A 23,201-nucleotide genomic window follows, 5' to 3' on the forward strand; every position below is an offset into this window, starting at 1 on the left:
GATCAGATTCAAAAGCAACAATATTCCCTAATAAGTACTGTAGCAATAAAAATGAAACATTAAGTTTAAAAGTATCAATGTGAGTGTCATTTTTTATTTTTAAATTACAGAGGAGCACTAGCTATGATGTAAGTAACTCGAAGCCACGTTCAACCAAGACGAAAGGTGACCTTATCAAATCACAAAGTAAACAGATCTGTCTTGTATACACACTGAAAGCAGGAGACAAACTGTAGAAAACTGTCACTATATTTTCATGCTATGTTTATATCATTTTTCCCTTTCTCTATAGTGCTCATACACGTTATTTTACTTTCTTTTCAGATGCTACAGAAAAGGCTGATTGCAGCTGGGGGGATTTGGGAGTACTGTGAAATAGTGTTTGGCTCTAGGTCGCGAAGAAACCAAGGGGACCTCTGGCCTGGGGTCTGTAGGCCAATTCCACTTTCAGAGCCAAATCCACATATAATACATCAAAATAGACCAAGAAGGCATAGGTGTAGCGACTCAAAGTCTTCCAGGTACCCTGGGCCTCATAAAAACACGTTTTAAGTAGGCAGAGGGCTGATGTTCTATTCTGTTCTGTGGATGTCATTAAACCATGGACAGGTGGCTTAACCATTATGTTCAATGACATCCATAGAACAGGAAAGAATAGAAATAGAACTTATTTTATTTTCCCAGGAAGTTTACTTTCCGGGTGAAAATTAATGCCCAGAAAAGCTAGCCAATCTAACTATGATCACATAGCTAGTTAGAGAGAGTGTTGGCATGAGAACTGTAGTTTTCTGACATTAAACTTTGAAGGGAAAACTGTAGCTCAGTCTTTAACATCTGTACTTGGGCATGATGGTGATTCAATCACCACTGAATATCAGCACGAAAATATTCGTGTAACTCTTTCTTTACAGAAAATTTCAGTGAAGGTGGCCGATGCATGTACCACATTTCAGTGCAAGTGCACACACTCATGTATTTACTTGCCAATATTTATTGAGCATCTACTAAGTGGCAGGCACTTGGCTGGCCTCTGGGGAATATCACAGTGAATAAAGGAAAGGTTCCCTCTCTGGACACCCCATGAATCTGGAGGGTGGCAGACAAGTAAACAGACTATTAGGATACAGGGATATTAACATATGGATGCAGAGATAAGGGCTCAAACAGGACAGGCAACCAAGCCAGTCTTATAGGGGTGTTGAAAGGGCTTCGAACTGAGACTTCAGGGACCAGTAAGAATTATTAAGGCCGACAGGGACTGAAAGAACACAGCTAGTTCCCTGGAACATAGAATTCCAGGAAACTGGGGAGACACCAAAGGTAAAATCATGACGAGCCCAGAAAGCCACTTTATCTGGAAGACTATTTTTTCTTTCAAGGATTATTTAGATAACAGCATACCTCACAGGTGGTTTGATTTTTATAAACATGCTCCTATATAACTGAGAGCTGCCGGCAGATCGCTTTCAATGTTAAACACAGAACTACCATCAATGGACTAATTGTAAAGAAATGAAATATGATAAGATATACGACATGCTTAGCACAGGGCAAAATTAAATCGATTTTGCTAGAGCACTGGGGTGAGGATCTGGTAGTTCCTAATGGAGGTATTGAGATCTAGGGAAGTAGAGAAAGGACAGCTTAATCTGGACTAAGCCTATAAACGATCCTGAAATTTTTTCATTAAGGTCAGTTGAGCATTTGAGCAGTCTGCTTATTGCGCTGTCTCTGACTGATGAAAGCTGAATGCATAGTTAAATTTTATTTAGAGTGTTGTATGTTCTTAGTTATAGATGAGTGGATTTTTACTGTGTCATGTACGGGTTTGCAGCATGAGATTATGGAGTATAGATTTTTTAAGCGCTTGCCATAACATTTCAGAAATAAAAGGCACAGACGCTGGTCATGGGGAGTTCATAACTTTTGCAAATTATAATAATCTCTGCATTTATAATAATCTGGAAGACTCAAAGTCTTCCAGGTACCATGGGCCTCATAAAAACACGTTTTAAGTAGGCAGAGGGCTGATGTTCTATTCTGTTCTGTGGATGTCATTAAACCATGGACAGGTGGCTTAACCATTATGTTCAATGACATCCATAGAACAGGAAAGAATAGAAATAGAACTTATTTTATTTTCCCAGGAAGTTTACTTTTCTGGTGAAAATTAATGCCCAGAAAGGCATATAACGTTCAGGGCCTGCATGCACATAGTGATGACCATGCTGTGCACTGTGATCTCATTCGCATGCCGGTGAATAAAGTCTCTGGGTTCCTTCTAGCTCATCTGTAATCTCAGACAATGCCTGCGGTGACCTACCGGAGGCCTCACCAAATCAGAGCTGGAGTATTTGGGCTAAATGACGATGAACCAATTAGTAAAAATTAGTAACTAAAGGTCTGATGGGACAGAAAAGGACTCAAGTGCCCATGTACTTCAGACAGCCCAGTGGGCAATGGCTTTTTATTCCAACAGGTGAACTTGCCTAATGTTAAATGTGAAATTACACAGGAATGAGATGATGATCAGTGAAAGTCTATCTATTTTTCTCTCTCGTAAGAGAAACAAGTAGGGATGAAGGGCAAGGCTTTTACTGATATTAGAAGAGTAACAGGGCAGAACTCTGTCTAGTACAAAAATTAGCCAGGCATGGTGGCGGGTGCCTCTAATTCCAGCTACTCAGGAGGCTGAGGTAGGAGAATCGCTTGAACCCGGGAGGCGGAGGTTGCAGCGAGCCGAGATCGCGCCATTGTACTCTAGCCTGGGTTACAAGAGTAAAACTCCATTTCAAAAAAAAAAAAAAAAAAAAGAGCAACTTGGAGAGCAACTTGATTCTACAAGGGGGACGGTGTCGGCAGTGTTCCATTTCCTAGAAGGCTTAGCTTAGGGAAGGCATGAAACTTTTCTCTGGTGTTATCAACTGGGCTTAGGAATATAAGAAAGGAAGACTCAATACTTTAGGCTTTTCCCCAAACCAGCTTTGTTTCACTTTCTTGCTTATTACTGAGAACTTGTACACAGTGTAGACAGACACAGGAGCTATTGACGTTTCAAGGTATAAGCCCTCATACCTAACCTGGGATCTAGAAATGAGAAATCTGCTCTTCATTCAGGCCTAACTAAACTTTTTTTTTATTGTGAAAACTAAGCATTTGAGCCTAAAAATAAAACCAAAACATTAGAGTAATACAGAATGCCACACCTCGTATCTTTAGCTATCAGAAGGGACCTTGCAGGGACTGAATCGGTGTATGTTGAATGCACACAGGGACTGACAGATACTCATGAGCGCAACCAAACCTGCGTGATCAGCGCAACCAAACCTGCGTGACCAGCGCTTGTCACGTATTTGAATACAACGCTTATCTCGCCGCAGCACCACTGTCAATAAGTGTCAGACAGGCAATGTGCTGTGCTGGGCAGCGCTTTACACAGCATTTCAACCTATTGCTTTAATTTTGTTTTCAAAATGGAGATGTGGCTTATCAATAAGCCCCCGATCACCTAAGCCCTTGTATTTCTTACAATTGTCTTTCTTTCCTGTTTGTGTGTTATTTAAAGGGACAAGCTCATCACCCAGGTTCTTTAGGTCTAAGGAAGTCTCTCCCTGGTTGCTTTTCAGAGTTGTCCAGACAGGAAGGGTGGCCAATGTGAGAAGGTGAGGAGGTGACTCCCTCTGCCTCCAATCATTCTTTTTTCTTTCTTTCTTTTTGCTTGTTTTTGAGATGGAGTCTTACTCTGTTGCCCAGGCTGGAGTGCAGTGACACGATCTCGGCTCACTGCTACCTCTCCCTCCCAGGTTCAAGCAATTCTCTTGCCTCAGCCTCCCAAGTAGCTGGGATTACAGGCACCCACCACCACACCCAGCTAATTTTTTTTTTTTTCTTCAGTAGAGACAGGGTTTTGCCACCTTGGCCAGGCTGGTCTCGAACTCCTGACCTCAAGTGATCTGCCTGTCTCAGCCTCCCAAAGTGTTAGGATTACAGGCATAAGCCGCCATGGCCGGCCTAATCATTCTTTCAGCATGAACTTAGTGGGTGTCTGCAGAAGGTTCTAGTGGTTGTCAATAGCATGAACTACTTCATCTCTTGGACATCTCGGGACACAGGGGAAAGAACTACTCTCTTTGGGTGGCACTGGAGACCATTTTAATTTGCTTTTTCCAGTTCATTGCTGCATGAACTTGGGAGAAAAGCTGGGAAATTTCCTGGGTGCACAGGAAGTCACAGACCTTTTATGTTTCCTTATTTGATTTAATGCTTGAAATATCCTCTTTCTAGACTACTAATTTATATGATCTAAAAAGAGACTGAATAAACCTATCTTTAACATTATATGAAAAACAGTACTTTTTTTTTTTAACATGAGGTCTTTGAACACAGATATTTACACCAGGACAAAGCAAGAAACTTCAACAAATTAAGCACAGAGTACAGCAAGAGCCTGGCATTTTCTGCAAGGCCAGTGAGGCAGGATGCAAGGTGGTGTGTGTGCAGAGTAGCAACTTGTTTCCGTGTTAATTTAAGGGATAATGTAAATAAAAACCCTCTCTTCTTCCTTAGGACACAGCATCATATGATCTTGTGTTTTAGCTAACTATACTCATTTCATCTGCTGGACTATAGACTCCTTTAAGGTAGAAATTATATCGACTGTTATTGCATTTGTCCATCACCATACCATGGTCTTAAAAATATTTTATGTAGAAAGAAGTGAGGAAGGTAAGAAAACAATGACGAAAGCAGCATTCAGTACGACACACCGGCCAGCGGGCTTCTGCTCTGGGCAGGCCAGGTGGATACACTGTTCCCTCCTTCTCCCACTAGGCCTAAGTAAGATCCATGGGCATTATATACAAATTCACAAACAGAAGACTCTGGAAGGTGGAGAGAGGAGGGCAGACCGGCTAGGGGCCTGGGCCGCCAGCTGACAGCACGGTGCTGAGCTCTCTGGTTGTTGTGGTTGCTGTTTGTGTGTGAGCTTCATGCCCCTGAGACTTGGAGGTGAAGAAGCTGCAACCCAGATTTGCCAAAAGGCACTGAGAGGAGGCTCAACCAAAGCCAGTTCTCTCCAGACAAAGGCCTGGCCAAGGGGTGGCCCAGCAAGACAAAAAACTGTGAGACAGCAGCATCTCTTCTGCAGCTGAACATCACAGGGAGGGCTGGCCGGACCCCACTGAGAGCAGCCAAGGCAGAGTGTGCCATCCTGACTTCCAGCCTGGCCAGGCGGCAACTGGGCACCCCATCCCACCACTGACCTGGCATCTGAAAGGGCCAGCCAGGGAACTGGGACTCTCACCCCTGCCTGGTGGTAAAGAGCCCCCACTGTAGGGTCGGTGGAGATGGCAGGGGGAGCGTGGACTCGCACCCCTCACCTGGCAGCAACAGGCACCTCCCACCCCTGCTGGGTGGTGTCACTAGATCCTGGAAGAGTCACCCCTCCGCCCCCCACCATGGCACTGGTAGGGCCTGAGAGGAGCAGGAATGAGGCTCTGTCTCTCATCCCTGCCAGGCGGCTCTCAGCAGGGGCCTTGGAGGGAGAAGGGTCTCGCACACCTGCCGAGCAGCGCCGAAGAACCCCCTCGCAGGTGTCACGAGGAAGCCGGCTAGGACACGAGGTTCATTTCAGATCCAGAGTCTCAGCACATCAAACAATCAACATGCGGCGACCACCGTACCTGCTCCTGAAATATCTTGGCCAAGGGGGCACAGTCTGTCAGCTTAATGAACCTCACCACGTCGGTGACCGTCCACTCCAACGGGTTGCTCTCCAGAACCAGTCTCTCCTCCTCCTCCTGTTTCGTGTCCTGCAGAGAAAGGGCAGGAGGAGCTCAGCTGCGGCACAGTCAGCTGGCTGGGTCCTCTCCAGCACTCTCCAGGCCTCAGCCGTTCCTGGCCGGAAGCCACTGCCTCCCTTTGCTCCCTCACTGGGCACCTGAAAAAGCTGCACACACTCTCAGTCCCTGAGAAAGTTCTTAGCTCAGTGATGATGCCCCCTGCAATGACTCATGTGCCTTCAGAGGGAAGAAGGCAGGCACAGTGACAGTCGCTCTTGCATCCCTAGTTCAGGAAACCTTGGGCCTGCTTATGAACGAAGCATCTCTGATTAGAGAAAAGAGGAGAAATACAAGGGGCACGTCCAAGCAGACACGAGACAGTGTCCCCCAGTGTTTCTGTAATGGTGGTGCCAGTGGCCCTTTCTGCTGATCTCACACCACCCATGGGGCTAGGGGAGACCTGAAACACTGATTAAATATTTTAAAACATCATAGAGGTGTCCTATGGAGGGGACGTGGGAGCAAGACACAGCGCAGTCAGGGGAGATGCGGGGAAGGAATTTCTGGAAACCCAGAGTTGAAAGGAAACCGAGGACTGTGCCCTCCTCCTGACAAGCACCCAGGTGGCACTAAAGCCGTCCAGGAAAGAGGTGCTGTCTCCACCCTGGGCACTCCATTCTGATGCCGAAAGGCCCCTCCACCCAGAGGTGAAGCGCCAGCCTTTGTTCCTGACTTGGGAACTAGCTAGAGCAGCTGCTGCTGTTAGAGGTATTTTAAACAGGTTTCCCCACATCGTGGCCCTGAAGTGTAACAGGTGCTTCTTCAGACCCAGCGGGAAGCCCTCTGTCCCCACGCCCGGGCATCACCTCTGTCCCCTCGGGCTTGGTCGGTGGGCACTTCTCCCCTTCCTCTGCTGAGGAGGCGGCCGGCGCCCTGCGGCCCCTTCGTGTCCTCTCTGGGGGTGGCCGGCGCACGGGCTCTGAGCCGCTCCGCAGGGTGACGGCCCTCCGGGGCCGGGCCGAGGGCACCTCCGCCGACGAGGTGTCCGTCTGGTCATCCCGGAGCTCGGAGCCGGTCTCCTCACTGGCGGTGTCATCGTCCATGGCATCAGCGTCCTCCTCTTCACTTTCCTGGGAAGACGGAAAAGGCATTTAAGGCGCTGGTGGCCGGGGGGCCTGTAGCAGTGGCCCCACAGTCAGACCCTGGGCCCAGTGCAGACCACTTAGCAAGCCCTGTCCCTGGAAGTCTCGGAAATGGAGCCAATGGTCCCACCCGTGGGCCCTACGAGGCCCTTCCCAGCCAAAGCAGCTGGACACACTACATTTGTTTTCAGTAAGTAAGGAGGAGGGGGCTCTTCTTCGGTGTTTCTGACCATCCCGCCACAATCTCCAGGGCCACCTCTGCTGTGAAGCAGCCACACTTGCCGGCCAGGCCCAGATGACAGAGCCACAGGCTGGCAGGTGCCCCGGGCAGAACATACCTCCCCCGAGCCCGCGGTGAAGTCCACGGCAGAAGACCTCCGTTTCTTCTGCACGAAAATGGATTTCCGTCGCTTCCTCCGCCTGGCGGGTTTGGGGTGTCCGCTGTCGGGGTTGCTTTCCCCGATGGGGGGCTTGGAGATCTTCTTTCTCTTTCCATAGTAATAGGCTGTAGGAAGGAAGATGAGAAACTTTTGAAGGCTATACACACACACACACAGGAACAGAGAGAGGAGAGAGGAGGGAAACGATTCTTTCATCTGATAGTTCATTTGTGCCTTACGAAGTCATTCTGAGAAAACAGACCCACAGGAGAGGCACTGCTCCAAAGCTTCAGGTCTGGAAGGTGTTCGGGCTGAACTTGGCCCTTCCCCAGTGTTGAAGCCCAAACCCCCAAAGTGAGTGTATCTGGATGTCCCGAACCCCCAAAGTGAGTGTATAAGGGTGGGGGCCTAATCCAATAGGACATTAATGAGGTCCTAGGAGTGTCCAGGAGAGACACCAAGGACCCAAGACCCAGAGGAGAGGCCCCATGAGGACACAGGGAACAGGTGGCTGCCTGAGGCCCAGGAAGGATCTCATCAGAAACCAAAGCTGCTGACACCCTGATCTTGGACTTCCAGCTTCCAGGACTGTGGGAGGTAAGTGTGCGCAGTGAAAGCTCCGGGTCTGTGGTATGTTGTTGTAAGCCAGAGCTGACTTCTGCAGAAGGTGAAAGAGACAAAGGTGTCCACAGTTCCCACGGGAGTTTATCCCTGTCTGGACCCCAGACACTGCATACAGTGGTGGCAATGACATCCACCGGAGTGCTCTGACACCTGCTCCCAAGTCTGAATCTTGAGCGACTGATCAGTCAGCAAGCACTGGGTGAACATCTGCTGGCGTGGTCCTGGCATGAGGGACTCCCCCAGCTCTTGGTCTGACCAAGACAAGCTATGATCCTGAACACGCGGGCCAAATTCACCAAGCACTTTTCCTCTTCTCAGAGTTCCTTCTCTATTACATCATTGTATACTTTATTTCCTTCTCATTTGCTGGGACTCACATTACTTCTGAATTCTACAGCAGAGACACAGGTGTATATCTTAATTCAAAAATTATTTATTGAACTTTAGTAGTGATTAATGTTTTTTATAAACGAAATGTATCATCAACTAATGAAAACCACCACTAAGGATCCAGCATTCAATTACGACCCAGACGCCTACTCATTAATAAAAGGTTCAACCGTCCCACTATGTGATGCCCATGAGCCACAAAATAACTGAATGCAGCCAAGGAACCTTTATCTACGAATGGGGTGGGCCAAAGGAAAATGGGAAATGCACAAACCCTGGTTTGCAGCAGCCCCTTTGCAGGGAGCATGATTTTAGTGCATTCTCACAGTACTGAGTCGTGGGCTTTGTCCTACAGGTAAGTCACCTATCCTTTCTGCACCCCAATTTCCTTACTTACAAAATGAGACCATCACGACTAACAAGCATAGGTTTCCTTCAGGCCTAAGACCCTCTATGTCCCACCCCCTCCCCTGCATTTGATCACAGCATGGCATTTGGAAAAACTGTCGGGAAGCCGCACAGCAGCAGCCCTGTAACTCCCAGGAGGCACACCTGCTCCGGGAGCCCCGGCCTGTTCTCATCAATCTCTCAAAAGGAGCAGCTGGCAGGAGAGCTTGGAACAATGTCCCGTGTCCAGTTCTATAAGGACCGTGTTACTCAGTGAGCAGGAATAAACTGCTGTGGGCGAGCATTGCTCTGTGGCCATCTCCAGGTACGGGGCAAATGAGCAAGCCTCTGTCCCCTCCCAAACCCCAAGCGTGCATGACAGGGCCAGGGCAGGCTGGCTTCTTAGAAGCCAGTGGCTGGGGATTAGAACTGGTTTTAGGGAATGCAGCCAAAGGCCAGTATGTGTTTGGAGCCTTAGAATGAGACTGGGTGACCCCTGCTTTTCCAGTGTTTGACTCCACCAAAATATCGTTCTGTCCTCCTCCCACTGGAGCCTCTGTTCAGCCTGTAGTAACATTCATTATAAATTAACCCAAAGGATCTTGGGACTTAAGAGTTTTATTATATGAGATCCGGAGACATCTCCGAGTTCATTTCGGCAATGCTGAATGGGAGGTGTGGGACCCTGCTCCTTCCCTGCCATTCCCAGTGTCCTGGAAGAACACAGAAGCCCACCTGGCAGGTAAGCAGTCACCGTACACGGCAAAGGCGAGCCCTCGGTTAGGCCTTTCTTACTCAGGAGCTGCTGTTTCCCAGTGAAGCTCTCCCCTGGAAAAAGGTGCAGTGATGGAGAAACAAGCTCTTCCGGAACCAGGTGACCTGCTGGGCCAACACACCTGTGGGCCCTACCTGAGAGGCCCTGTGCACAGAATGATGGGGGCTCTGTGTGATCAGTGAGGGCACAGCTGACCTCCATCAGAAGGCAGAGTGGCAAGGGGACTCTGTGTGTGTGTGTGTGTTGTGTGTGTGTAGAAACACACTGAGAGATAATAAAATACAAAGAAAGTCACACTCTCCACAGCGTTTCCAGTACATTCAGATTCCTGGTTCCAGCACCCATGTTGACAAACGTCACAAGTGACTGTGGCTCACAGAGCACTGGCCACATGGTCAAGCCCTTGTCACATCCCAGCTGGCTGGAACGTGGCTGGCAGAGCTAACTTCCAGGTCACTCCCCCTTGCATTAGAGAGAACTGAGGGGAGACGCAGGAAACTCAGAACTGTGGGTCAGAGGGAGAGAACAGGACTCAGGCACAGGAGGTGCAGGTGTCTGGGAGTGGCTACTATGGATGGAGAAGGTCATCAGAAAGAAAGAAGGGCAGGGCTCAGGGGAAGCGGCTGCCCAAGGCCAGACATCCTCGAATGGGACTGGGGATGGAAGAGGCAAGAGCTGAAGGTAGGAGAGGGGGGACAGCTCTGAGTCCTGCACCCTGTGTCCTGGGAGAGAGGCAAAGCCAACTGGCAGAAAAGAAAGTGATGGTGGCTTCTGAGTCCTCCATGGCTCTCTTCAGTGGGGGTGCTGAGGAAGGCGTCTAAACATGAGAAGCCGATTATGACAAGGATGTGGCCCCCGTATCAAGAAGGGCAATGAAAGCATCATTACACTATCCCAGAGTAAGGACTGAAAGAGTCATCTGGGTTACTGTTCCTGTGATCGATTTTACTGTGCTCTCCTGCCATCCACTGAGCTGTAGAATCAATCAATCCACTGAAACTCATGACAGTACACAGTTTCTCTTCTTTTCCAAGGTCTACCAATGAAAATTCATCCTGTTTTAAATCATCCCATCCCGTCCGTATGTCAGGCTAAAAACACATGTATCTGCTACAGCAAATCCTTAAAAATCCTTCCATAGCAATTCCTATAGAAGACTAGTCAAAAGGTTCAAAAAGAAAAAAGCAAATGAAACAGAAACCAAATACCTTAGAGCGTAGTTTAGGTCTCTGGGCTCATGCATTTCTTTTTTCATTATTTGTACTTACTGTATTTGGTTTTGGTATGAATGGAGCAGTTCTCTGGGCAGTTTTCAGATATCAGCACAGGACTAAACAAATTTGGACAGCACTCTAGCTTGGCACAGACTCGGCGGCAGAAATTTGCGACTTGGTCAGATGTCCGTACGATTTTGACCACAGCCCTGTACGTTTTGCCTCTGTATCTAGAAAATAGGTGGGGAAGAAAAGCGAGGGTAAGACCAGATTATGATTCAGGCCTATTCTGTACCACATATTCCAAAGGCAGCAACTTCATTTTCCAATGACAAAGCATATCGAGCGCAGTTTTCCATGTTGCTTCTGTTATTTCTCACAGAGATATTTATAAGAAGTGCTCACTAGTGTGCAACAAATGTGTCGTAACAGTGCTAAACCAGAATCCACTTCCATAAACACCCCCACATTTAGCACACCCTCATTTTGCTATACACAACTTCATACCAAAGATTAGTGGTGCGGGATACATACCTGATGGGCATGGCTCTCGAAATGAGGTTAGTGAAATCGAACGGGTATTTTCCTGTTGCTATCATATTTCATTTTTGAAAAATGTGAGTGCATATGGGATCATGATTCTGCCTTGAAAACCATGCAAATTCAGAACACTGAAAGGATATCTTTGTCAAGACTGTGTATCATATTGTTGAAATGGGGACGATTTCCATTATTCATAAATGGCATCTGTGCAGAATGGTGATAGGTAAGCAAGGTCACATTTAAATGGACAGAAACACAATGGATTTTATAAGGGGAAAAAAAGAAAGAAAAAAGCTACCATTAAAAATGCAGAGTGACTGTATGATTGGGACCTGGAAACCGAGTGAAGACCCCCAGCCTTGCAGACACTGGCAGCAAGTGGCTTCAGTGTAAACAGAACCGTAACGGGTCTCCGGTGGATGAGTGACAGTTAAAGGAAAAGGCTGCTGTATCTCTCAAGTGTAAAGGGAGCAACGTGAAATGGTAACACCGCTTGCCATACTCTGCCCATGAGGGTAACTGACCACTGCTCTCCTCTAGGTTGGGATGGTGAAAGATTGCTCCAGGAACTAAAACTTGCTTCCACCCGCTCTCCAGTCCCCCCAGCAACCCCCTCCATGGCTTCGGTTGCTTTCTCCAAAGCAGTAAATCGAATCCTTTCTGAACATGCACACCTTCACTGCAATTCCCCACAGACTCAAATCTTGATTGAGTGAGAGATAGCGGATGAAATCATACTGCAAGGAGAATGCACACTGAAATCAACAGTCCTTCGTACGCATCTCTATTTCTTATTAGACTGAGGTCTTTGGAAAGCTACAGTCTATTTGTGTATTAGGAAAAAATAAAAGGCATTTCTCCAGTTAAATCTCCCCCCACCCCCCACAAAAAAGCGGTAAATCTAACTGAGGGGCCTCACATAGGAGACCTTCATTCTTATTATATGGATTGAACCATGTCCCTCCTAAATTCATAGGTTGAAGCCATAACCCCCGATAGGACTGTAATTGAAGATGGGGCTTTCAATGAGGTAATTAAATTAAACGAGGTTATAAGGGTGGGGGCCTAATCCCATAGGAGTGGTGGCCTTGTAAGAAGATGAAAAGGCTGAGTGTGGAGGTTCATCCTTGTAATCTCAGCATTTTGGGAGGCTGAGGCAGGAGGACTGCTAGAGCCCAGAGGTTTAAGACCAGACTGAGCAGCATAGTGAGACCCCCGTCTCTACAAAAAATTTAAAAACTACCTGGGCACGGTGGGGCACTACTGGGGAGGCTGAGAAGGCTGAGGCAGGAGGATTCCTTGAGCACAGGCGGTCAAGGCTGCAATAAGCTATGATTGTATCACTGTACTCCAGCCTGGGCGACACAGTGGGGCTCTGTCTCTTAAAAAAAAAAGAAGAAGAAGAAGAAGTTGAAAAGCCACCAGGGGTGTACATGCACAGAGACTAGACCATGTGAGGGCAGAGGGAGAAGGTGGCCATCCACAAGCCAAAAAGAGAAGCTTAAGGAGAAACCAACCCTGGCACCTTCATCTTGGACTTTAGGCCTCCAGAGCACTGAGAGAATAAACATCGTTGCAAAAGCCATGTGGCCTGTGGCTCTTTGCTGCACAGCCTGGGCTGACTGAGACAAGGCTCATTCCTCCGGTGGTGGGGGGTGACAAGAATGGGGACCCCCGGACTGCCTGCCTGCACCTCCCCACCACCCACACAGCAGCTTCTCCTGACCATGGCTGCTGCCTGCTCGTACCTTTCCTTCTCGGTTCACATCTTCTAAGGTTTCTCTGAGGTCCTCCTTAAGCACTTGTCTCTGATCTTAGAGGAAACACCAATCTAGACGAAGGGTATGGAAGTTTTCCCCAAAACCTTTTCAACGCACTAGGAAAACGAGAGATCTGGAAATCCAAACGCCTTTTATAGTTATCCACAAGGAACTGATTTTATATATGGGAATCCAAAAACGTCAACAAACATTGCTTGAAGAGATGGCACTGTCTTGCCATCATATATAAATATCAAGTGCAATACTGCTTTCCTTAAACGTAACTATTTAGTGAAGAATAAAAATTAAGCTCCTTGCATCCCTCCCCACACCCACCCACGCAACAAAGAATTTAGAGTGAGACATGCTTCTGAAACCTAAATATTGTCACTTGTTGCTCATCACTTTTAAGAAAAAAACTTCTCCTGCCCCAAGAAAAACCGCAGGTAATGAATTCACCAGTGTAAAACTGGCAACCAGAGCTACAAAAAGCAGATTCAATGGGTTCCTGTTTTAAAATTAGGCACTACAGCCCTTATCCAAATATTTATGGGAATATGATATACATAATGCCTGGCTGAAAATACAAGCACTTGTAGGTTTCAATCACCTTTTGACAGATTTTTAACCCTATCATGGGTACAAAGTAATGGTCAGCTTCTCAGTTGGCAACAGATCATAGGTTTTTATTTCATTCACATATCACCAAACTACTGAAATATGAAATTCCAGCTTTTTAGGAATGTCTTTCTAAAGACTGGAAAAATACTTTTCCACTAATAAATCTTTTTTTTTTAAAGTATCAACAGCAAAAAAAATTAAGGATTAAATTCCAACTTGTACTTTATATCTGCATACTCTACTAAATTTACTTCGTATTTATTCAGGGTCTTTCATATCCCAGCCCCTGGGTGTTTGTTTTTCTTCAGTTTCTCTGATGGGTCGAGCTTGACTTTCCATGTAGTGAGAACTAAAAAGTAATCTTCTGTAGATAAGATCATGCTTTAAATCCTACATCCTTGAATGGCTGTTGGTTTTTCTAGGCCCTCCATTGACCCTATGCGTAGAGACTTCCCTCTCCGTGCCTTTGAAGAGGGACTCCAGGACCCACGTTGGGGCGGTTCTTGCTTATTGCTTTTGTTGCATTTTCCAAAACAAAAACAAAAACAAAAACAAAAAAACCCAGCACAACTGGGAACACCGTATGTTCCTCGTGTTCTAGGAAATGAAGAGTAAAAATGGGAAATGTAGAATAAAAGTGCTTCACGGCTACATTTTCCCTTGCAGTTTTATCCACTATGAGTTTGGTGGCCCTACAGCTTTGTTGGAAAGAGCTCACTATCGAGATTCTTAGAGTCCCTAGAAAAATAAAATAATGAGACATAAGAATGCAGGAGAAATGTGCAAGCCAGGTCAGATGTCAAACTGCAGAACGAGGCTCAAAGATGAGATGCTCATCAAACCTCCAGGTGACGAGGCACACACACGCGCTGCCACATCGGAGCGACGGATGAAGGGAGCGGTTATCTGGGGGAAACAGAACCAGGGTGGCTTAATGTTTTCTTCCTAGTTTGGGATGATTTCATGGAAGCAAGTGTTTCAGTAAAACCTTTCACAATAGGGAAAAGCCCATCTAAAGGTATGAAGATTTAAATTATAGCATCATTTAAAAACAGCGGGCTCCTTTTCTCTTCGCTGCCCTTCCTGAACAATTCTGTTTAGAAGCCATGGCGGTGAGGGGTAGAGGGGACTGAGTAAGGATGGGGCACAGGCTGGGGAAGGTGGCGGATGACGTGCTGCCTGGACCCCTTCACTGGGGGGCTTGTTGCCCCAGCTGCTGGGAGAAAGCCTTCAGTTGTGGCCCTTTTATTTAGGTTTGCTTTTTTTTTTTTTTTTTTGAGACAGGGTCTCACTTAGTCATCCAGGCCGGAGTGCAGTGGTCCAAGAGCTCAGCTCACTGCAACCTCTGCATCCTGGGTTCTAGCGATTCTCATGCCTCAGCCTCCTGAGTCACTGGGAATACAGGCGCCCACCACCATGCCTATAGTGGTAATTTTTTTTTTTTTGTATTTTTAGTAGAGACGGGGTTTTGCCATGTTGGCCAGGCTGGTCTTGAACTCCTGACCTCAAGTGATCTGCCCGCCTTGGCCTCCCAAAGTGCTGGGATTACAGGTGTGAGTCACCGTGCCCAGCCCCCTTTAGGGTTTTGCAAAAAGCTGCCTTGGCCCTGCCCTTCCCAGGAGGGCCCCATCCAGGGACTGACTGTCGAGGAGGTAAAAAGGTCACTGGGGCCCAACTCTGGACAGCCATGAAGAGCCTTTAACCCCAGAGCTGCTGCGGGTGCCTGCCTGGCCTCACTGTGGGATGATCTCTGTCTTCTCAATCCCATTGCCTTCCCCTCCCTTCCAAAGGCATTGGTCCCAAGCGCCCTCCTTGATGAAACCCATCTGGGAGGAACCCACCAGGGAAAAGGATGGAAGTGGGGGAGGGACACAGGGAGGAGGCCGTCGCATGTGGGGACAGCTGTTGGGAGGGTGAGGATACTGGAGAGATGCTGGGGCCTGACGAAATAAATACATACTCCAAAGGTGGAGAGAACAGGCCAGGCTTCCACTGTCACAGCCAGAGATGCAAGTATAGGGAAGGAAAAGGCTAGGATGAACCCTGGCGTGCTGGACTGGAATTGGAGCCTACGTTCCACCACAAGCGCACAGAAAAGGGTGAACACAGCAGGCCCGAGCCACTCCCGTTAAAAAAGCCTGCTTACAGGCAGATCACGAGGTCAAGAGATTGAGACCATCCTGGCCAACATGGTGAAACCCCATCTCTCCTAAAAATACAAAAAATAGCTGGGCATGGTGGTGCACGCCTGTAGTCTCAGCTACTCAGGAGGCTGAGGCAGGAGAATCGCTGGAACCCAGGAGGCGGGGGTTGCAGTTAGCCGAGATTGTGCCACTGCATTCCAGCCTGGGTGACAAAGTGAGACTCCATTTCAAAAAAAAAAAAAAAAAAAAAAAAGTACAGGTACATCCCTAATCAGAAAATCTGAAATTCAAAATACTCCAAATTCTGAAATGTTTGAGTGTCAACATAAAATAAGTATACTGCAAGTATTCCAAAAGCTGAAAAAAGTTGAAATCCAAAACACTTCTGGTCCCAAGCAATTGGAATAAGGGATATTCAACATGTATTTGGGGGTGACGGGGCATCAGGCCTTCAACTTATCCCAAATCAATCAGGAGAATGAATAGTATCTTTATTCTGTACTTCCAATATTTCTGTAAGTATGAGATTGTTTCAAAAGCACTTAGAAATAATATAAAGGCATGTAGTCCTATAATGACTCAAACTATACCAAGCTGACTCTACAGCAGACCTTCCATCACATGAGCATTTCTGAGCACTATTGGTTGAGTACACATGGACACATCCAGATGCTATCAATACATTAAGGATAAATTGACTGTGAAATCCAACTCCAACCTGAACCAATAAACAGGCTTGTTTTGGAGTTGGCCTACAAATTAGGGTAACTGTTGGAACAACTCTTTCAAAGGCATGCTGAACATACGAAGATACAGGCCTATTAAAAAAAAAGGAGAGGCAAAAGACAGCTCTAAGAGTTTACCAACTGGCTGGGAATTAACAGTAAATCTGCATTTATGTAATGAAGCCACTGACATATTCTCAAGGATCTTACAGCATTTGATCACTTGATCCTTACACGATCTTCCCAGGCACAGTGAACAGGGGTTTGAGCTCCACGTGACAGACCTGGGGATGGCTGGGTAGGGGGATGACCTGTTCTTTCTTTCCTTTTTTTTTGAGACAGGCTCTCACCCAGGCTGGAGTGCACTGGCACCATCTTGGCTCACTGCAACCTCCATCTCCCAGGTTCAAGTGATTCTCCTGCCTCAGCCTCCAGAGTAGCTGGGACTATAGGCACCCACTACCATGCCTGGCTAATTTTTGTATTTTTAGTAGAGATGGTGTTTCACCATGTTGGCCAGGCTGGTCTCAAACTTCTGACCTCAGGTGATCCTCCCACCTCAGCCTCCCAGAGTGTTGGTATTACAGGCACAGGCCACCGCACTCAGCCTCATTCTACTCTTTATTTTACCAAAAGTGAAAAGAAGAGTGTGTTTTGTATTTTTACCTTCCAAGAAAGACTTACAAACAGCATACCAGTGACATAACTTTGTAGGGAGGATGTGTGAAAAGAACAACCCAAATGTCCAACAATGATAGACTGGATTAAGAAAATGTGGCACATATACACCATGGAATACTATGCAGCCATAAAAAATGATGAGTTCATGTCCTTGGTAGGGACATGGATGAAGCTGGAAACCATCATTCTCAGCAAACTATGGCAAGGACAAAAAACCAAACACCTCATGTTCTCACTCATAGGTGGGAATTGAACAATGAGAACACATGGACACAGGTAGGGGAACATCACACACTGGGGCCTGTTGTGGGGTGGGGGGAGGGGGGAGGGATAGCATTAGGAGATATACCTAATGTTAAATGATGAGTTAATGGGTGCAGCACACCAACATGGCACATGTATACATATGTAACTGACCTGCACGTTGTACACATGTACCCTAGAACTTAAAGTATAATAAAAAAAAAAGTTAAAAAAAAAGAACCACCAAAAAGCATGAGATAATGCTTTTCACTTTCTACTGACACTGTGAGACCAAAGGGTGAGACGCCGATGTTATTTAATACACGGCCCGGCAAGGCTCTCATAAACACTAAGTTTTTGAAGCATATATTTCAAGTCCCAAGAAGACAAAGTAAGAGGAAAATATTAAGAGACAGCTGAGCTCGCACACAATAGAAAACTCTCTGGCAATATAAATAATCTCAGAAAGAAGGAAAATAAAAGCAACAAGCAAAAGATTACTGAGTTGGAACTAAGGAATAGCAAAGACAAAAAAGGTGAGGGAGGAGAAAGTTGTAAGGGAGAGGTCCAGGAAGGAGAGCCTTCATCTCAGTCCTCAGATAGACCTTGCCGTCCCAGCACCTCTGCATCACTCAGGTTGCAGAGAAATCTGGAGGGAAGAACGCAATCTCATCTCTACAAGCTGAGCACATCAGGAGGGGCTGGGGCTGGCAGTGCTCTCGGAAGCACACTTTGAGACAGTAAAGGAAGTCACACATCAACAGTGGGAAACACGGGAGATGCTCTTGCTGGTTGTCAGCGCAGGACACTGAGAACCCCAGAGTCCAGAGAAGATTATTTTAAGCTCAAGATAGTTGAGATTCGACAGATACAGCAAGAAGTCTTGTTGGAGCTCCCATTATCTGCTGTAAAACAGAAACTTTAGAGAAATGGAGACTGCCATAAATTCCCTCTTTGGGGGCAGCTTCTCCTCCCAGGAGAGAGACTTAAGAGTAAAGCTGCCATAAATCCCCTCTCTGGGGACGTTTCCCGGCCTGGCCATGAAGAAGAGAGAAAGACCACTCACACCTGCATAAACAAACATTAGCACAAACTTTCTTACTTCCCACTTGCTTTCCTCAAATCCAATTTGTCTTTCCCAAAGCAATCTACTTGTTCTTCCGACAAAAGCCTTTGCTCCCAGCTCCCTTTCCCGTACTGTGTTGGATACAGAATCCCCAAACGACTGACCCCCTCTCTGAGTTATTCATCACCGAGCATTCCCTCGGTATGAGCATTACACATGTAAGTGGGCTGTTTCTTCTCTCACTCACCTGTCTTTGGTCAGTTTAACCTTCAGGCTCCCAGTCTCTGAACCTAAGAGAGTGGAGGCAAAGTTTTTCCTCACTGATATCAATATATGTGTGGCCTTCCACTTCCTTCCCATTAGCCAAAGTAGGGATTTCTTTCCACGTCCAAGTGCATATGGCAGGGGTGGAGACAGAGAGAGGAATATGGAATGATAAGAATGCCAAAAAAATCATCTCCTCTCCTTCAGTAGCTGGTATGTTTTGGCTGTGTCCCCACCCAAATCTCATCTTGAATTGTAGCTCCCATAATTCTCAAGTGTTGTGGGAGGGACCTGGTGGGAGGTAACTGAATCATGGGGCAGTTTCCCCCATACTTTTCCCGTGGTAGTGAATAAGTCTCACGAGATCTGATGGTTTCATAAGGGGAAGCCCCTTTTGCTTGATTCTCATTCTTTTCTCTTGTCTGCCACCATGTGAGATGTGCCTTTCACCTTCCACTGTGATTATGAGGCCTCCTCAGCCACGTGGAACTGTGAGTCCATTTAACCTTTTTTTCCTTATAAATTACCCAGTTGCAGGTATGTCTTTATCAGAGGCATGAAAATGGACTAATATGGTAGTTAAAAGTTGAGAAAAATCTAAATAGATTTTGAGTCAAAAACAAAAACAGAGTAAAAAAGCCAACACTGGTGTAACAATCCGTTCATAACTACCAGCACAGCCCAAGCAGAATGTCACTAGGATCTAAGTTCCATCATTCGCTCTCAGAATCACCCTTATGAGACCTTTTGACAAAATCTTGTCGGGCAGGGATAGGGGTGTGGGAGCGGAGGACGAGGTTCTGCTTCTTCAAGCTGAACTCACACCCTCGAATGCTGGAGGAAGAATTAAAAAGAGAAAGGAAACGGTGACTCTGAGAACCCTGCAGAAATAGGGAAGCTTTACAAGCTGTGGGAAAGCCTCTGTTCTCATCAGCAATAGTGAGGTATGGTTCTCACTTCCTTCAGAACAAAGCTTTCACTTCATTGGTCTCATTCTTGGTCACTGGACTCCAGGGTCGGGAGAATGGGTCACTGGTTTTCAGCCTTAGGACACTCAAATTCCTCAGAAATTTCTTTCTTCCTTCTTGCCTTTAAGTAATGGGAACTCTGCAATACATGGGCATGTATGTTTATCCCAAGGAGACCACTGCTCCTCCAGAATGTCTTAAGCTGGCCTGTTTGAATCAGACACGCCACACCGTGATCCGGTGAATTCAGGTACACACATACACAGAAATGCAGTCTATCCTTCAAATAGACTGGTTCATGGCTTTGCTTAATGCAAAGTTCACCTCGTGCGTTTTCAGGACAGCAAACTACATACACTTGGGCAAGGTAAACAAAATTAACAAATGAACAAACAAAACCTTTTCCGGTGAAGTCTCTCAGTTTGGGAATCCCTTTTTTACATAAATCACTTTATAGCCAAATGTTACCTGTGACAGTTCATAAGACAAATGCTTGAGTAAAAGGACAAAAATTAAAGTCAAACAAGTAAAAGCACACACAAAATTAACCACTGCTTATGAAAAAAAAGAAACCACAACATTTCCACAGAGCTGAGCATGACGCACCTAACAGTGAAGATCTGACTTTATCTCCTTCCCTCTGATAAGTGACAGTGAGCTCTAACTCATGTGAAATCCTACCAGGATATTTCCTCTTTAAATATTCTGAATAACTATAACACAGGACTAGAAGAATTAATAAGCTTCTGCCTGGCTTTTATAAAGATGATCACAAAAGCCATTCAAAGAAGAGTTAAGACAGTCTTTTTATTTTCCCTCAAGAAGATTCTGTAACATGCTGAAAAACATATTTAAATGTCTCTAGATGCAGAGAGGTGGAGGGCTTTTTTTTTTCCTTACCCCTCTAAGATATAGCCTAATTCCTCCTCCTGTAATTCAAAATAATGCAGGTAAATTGAGCATATTTAAATTCATTGGCAAGAAATAAATTTTCTCTTCCAGAACAGAAATGAACTACATGAGAAGCCATTTTTTTCCTTGGCACAAAAGCTAGCAAATTTTTGCTTTTCAATACATGTTGAAGGTAATAATGATAGACTCCTCGCAAGTTCAAATATTGCAATAATTTCTTTCTATAAAAGGTATAGTTGTTGGATAAATAGGGGAAAAATCACCCAGAGACAATTGTAGGTAACAGTGTAAGTTTTCATTATGTTTACAAGTCAAAACCTTTACAAAGGCACCTTCATCCTCTCAAGTAAATGGGCCTTTACTCTTATGAGGTGGAAAAAACAACCAGAAATCCTAGATGCCAAATGAGAGCAATCACACTGCCCTAGGGATAATCTCACATCCTCTCTTCCTGAAAACAGTCTTTATAATTGTGTACAACAGCTCCCATAATCAACCAAGAAGACTGAATGTCATATGTATATATGACATATATATACATACATATACACATACATACATACTATATATACACATACACACACACACACACACACACACATATATATATATATATATATATATATAATATTTTATTTGTTGTAGAGACAGGGTCTTACTATGTTGTCCAGGCTGGTCTTGAATTCCTGGGCTCAAGCGATTTGCTGCCTCAGCTTCCCAAAGTGCAGGGTTTACAGTCATGAGCCACCACGTCTGGCCTGGACCAAATGTCTTGAATGCGAGTCTCTCCTCTTGTACGTTAATTTATTCATGACAGAAAACATGCCTGCCTTTCAGCTAAATGGGAAGATGCCAGCTCTCTCTCCTCCCATTTGCACCAAAGAAAATAGCAAAGTTGTCAAGATCTAAAAAGTTGTCATTTCACATCAGAAGGGAAGAGGTGACTCAACACACAGTATCAGAGCAGGAGAGCTCCCGCTGACTGTAAAGCTGTCATCATTAGCAGCTGCTTTGAGACGCTGCTATGATCTAGCACAGTTGAAACCCAGTTCAGACAGACATTTTCTCATTAGAAGTTGCTGTGTAAGAGTTTGCCATGGAACTTTTTGTCCTATTTGATATAATAGGTAATATGCTGCCTTTACAATTCAGTAGAGCTGGGTTTCACCATGTCTGTTTTGATTGTATCAGGCTGGATTTAATAAAAAGCTCTGATCGACTTGGTAACATGAAAACTAGTGCAAACACTTGCAAAATGAACTTCCTCTCACTGTGGAGCCGGAGCGAGTTTCTGGCTTATTTAGAGGCAGGGGAGGTTTTAATGGGAGCTAAGATGTTTGTACTTTTATTATATCTGTGTCCATTAGGTGTACATGGACTGTATTGAATTTTGCAGACAAGTTTTAAAATAAGAAGGATTTCTCCATTATAAACACTTGCTTATGTTTTCTGCCCCCACTACTACTACAAACTTAGAAGAAAATATGCCACTACTGCTAATGATCTCTTTAAAGTAGAAAAATATGAAATATTAGAAAAACATGTTTTTCTCTGAGTTATAGGTGAAGCTCACTTAAATATTTCTTGAGAAAGAAGGAAATGATGAAATGTAGCAGCATCATTAATTGGCCTGCCATTTTCTGCAAATAAACCCTATTCTTATCTACATATATTCTCTTCCACTTTGGTGATTTGGCAGATTATGATTAGACCATAAATAACTTTTACTGAATCTAAAACCCCAGAGTTGTTCAAAAGTGACACCAGGAATGCTAAGTGGATTGCTGGCAATGAATGTTGAGTGTGGCACAATCTCTAAACATCTTCAGTCACAGTACTAGTATAAGTTAACTATAGAGGAAAATATTACCGATTATACAAATTATTTCATATTTCTCTACTTTCACTATGAATAGGGCAGGTGCCTTCTCTAAAGGAGGCTTAGATATCCTCTAGCCACTGAAAACTGTTTTACTCTTTTAAAAAAACATCATTTCTCAAATGTTACATCTCAATGATCATTAAGAAGTCAACTAGTAAAACCTATTCTATTTGAAACCCATAGATGAATATTAAAAGTCCTCTCAAGCACTCTAAACAATTATTCAACATAAAATTATCTTAGAAACGGATCTTTTTCTATGTGCCTTAACAACCAGGTTCAAGTACATTGATACGGCTCCTGCTCTCCATTTCAGAGGTCAAGAAACTTAAAGAAAGCAAAAATGTCACCTTTCCAAATAGCCTATTTCCAAATAAAAGAAAGTTACTTGACTCCACGTCAACCCAGATTTTGCTGCCATTTACTTAACCCAGACCAAACATGCACGGGTTCCTTTTATCTTTGAGAACTGTCAACTGCCAGAAAAGAGAGCATTTGCATTTAGCATAGTCTATATAATATCAAAAATGAAGAGCTGTTTATGAACATAGTATAATAATGATGAGGGATATCCTCTTTACAATTTTCCCCCTTTTGCTCAAATAACCTATTGGTCCTGAAACATACCAAGTTTTTATGATGCTGAATGTTTAACATAATAAAATATTAGTTAAGGAAATCTCTACTTCACCTTAGGAAT

At 45.2% G+C, this 23,201-nt stretch overlaps 1 protein-coding gene across 11 annotated transcripts in view; it reads right to left on the reverse strand.

The window, feature by feature from the left end:
• SFMBT2 (Scm like with four mbt domains 2) overlaps nt 1-23,201 on the reverse strand; it is a 254,614-nt gene that overhangs the window by 6,871 nt on the left and 224,542 nt on the right. For all 11 annotated transcript variants that reach the window (XM_063780421.1, XM_063780426.1, XM_063780429.1 and 8 more), the window contains 4 exons: nt 10,747-10,922; nt 7,261-7,427; nt 6,647-6,910; nt 5,682-5,810 (listed from right to left, as the gene is read on the reverse strand). In XM_063780421.1, coding sequence (XP_063636491.1) covers nt 5,682-5,810; nt 6,647-6,910; nt 7,261-7,427; nt 10,747-10,922 — 736 coding nt within the window. The remainder of the gene's footprint in view (nt 1-5,681; nt 5,811-6,646; nt 6,911-7,260; nt 7,428-10,746; nt 10,923-23,201) is intronic.

Source organism: Pan troglodytes, chromosome 8 (assembly GCF_028858775.2).
Source record: "Pan troglodytes isolate AG18354 chromosome 8, NHGRI_mPanTro3-v2.0_pri, whole genome shotgun sequence".
NCBI classification, from domain to species: Eukaryota; Metazoa; Chordata; class Mammalia; order Primates; family Hominidae; genus Pan; species Pan troglodytes.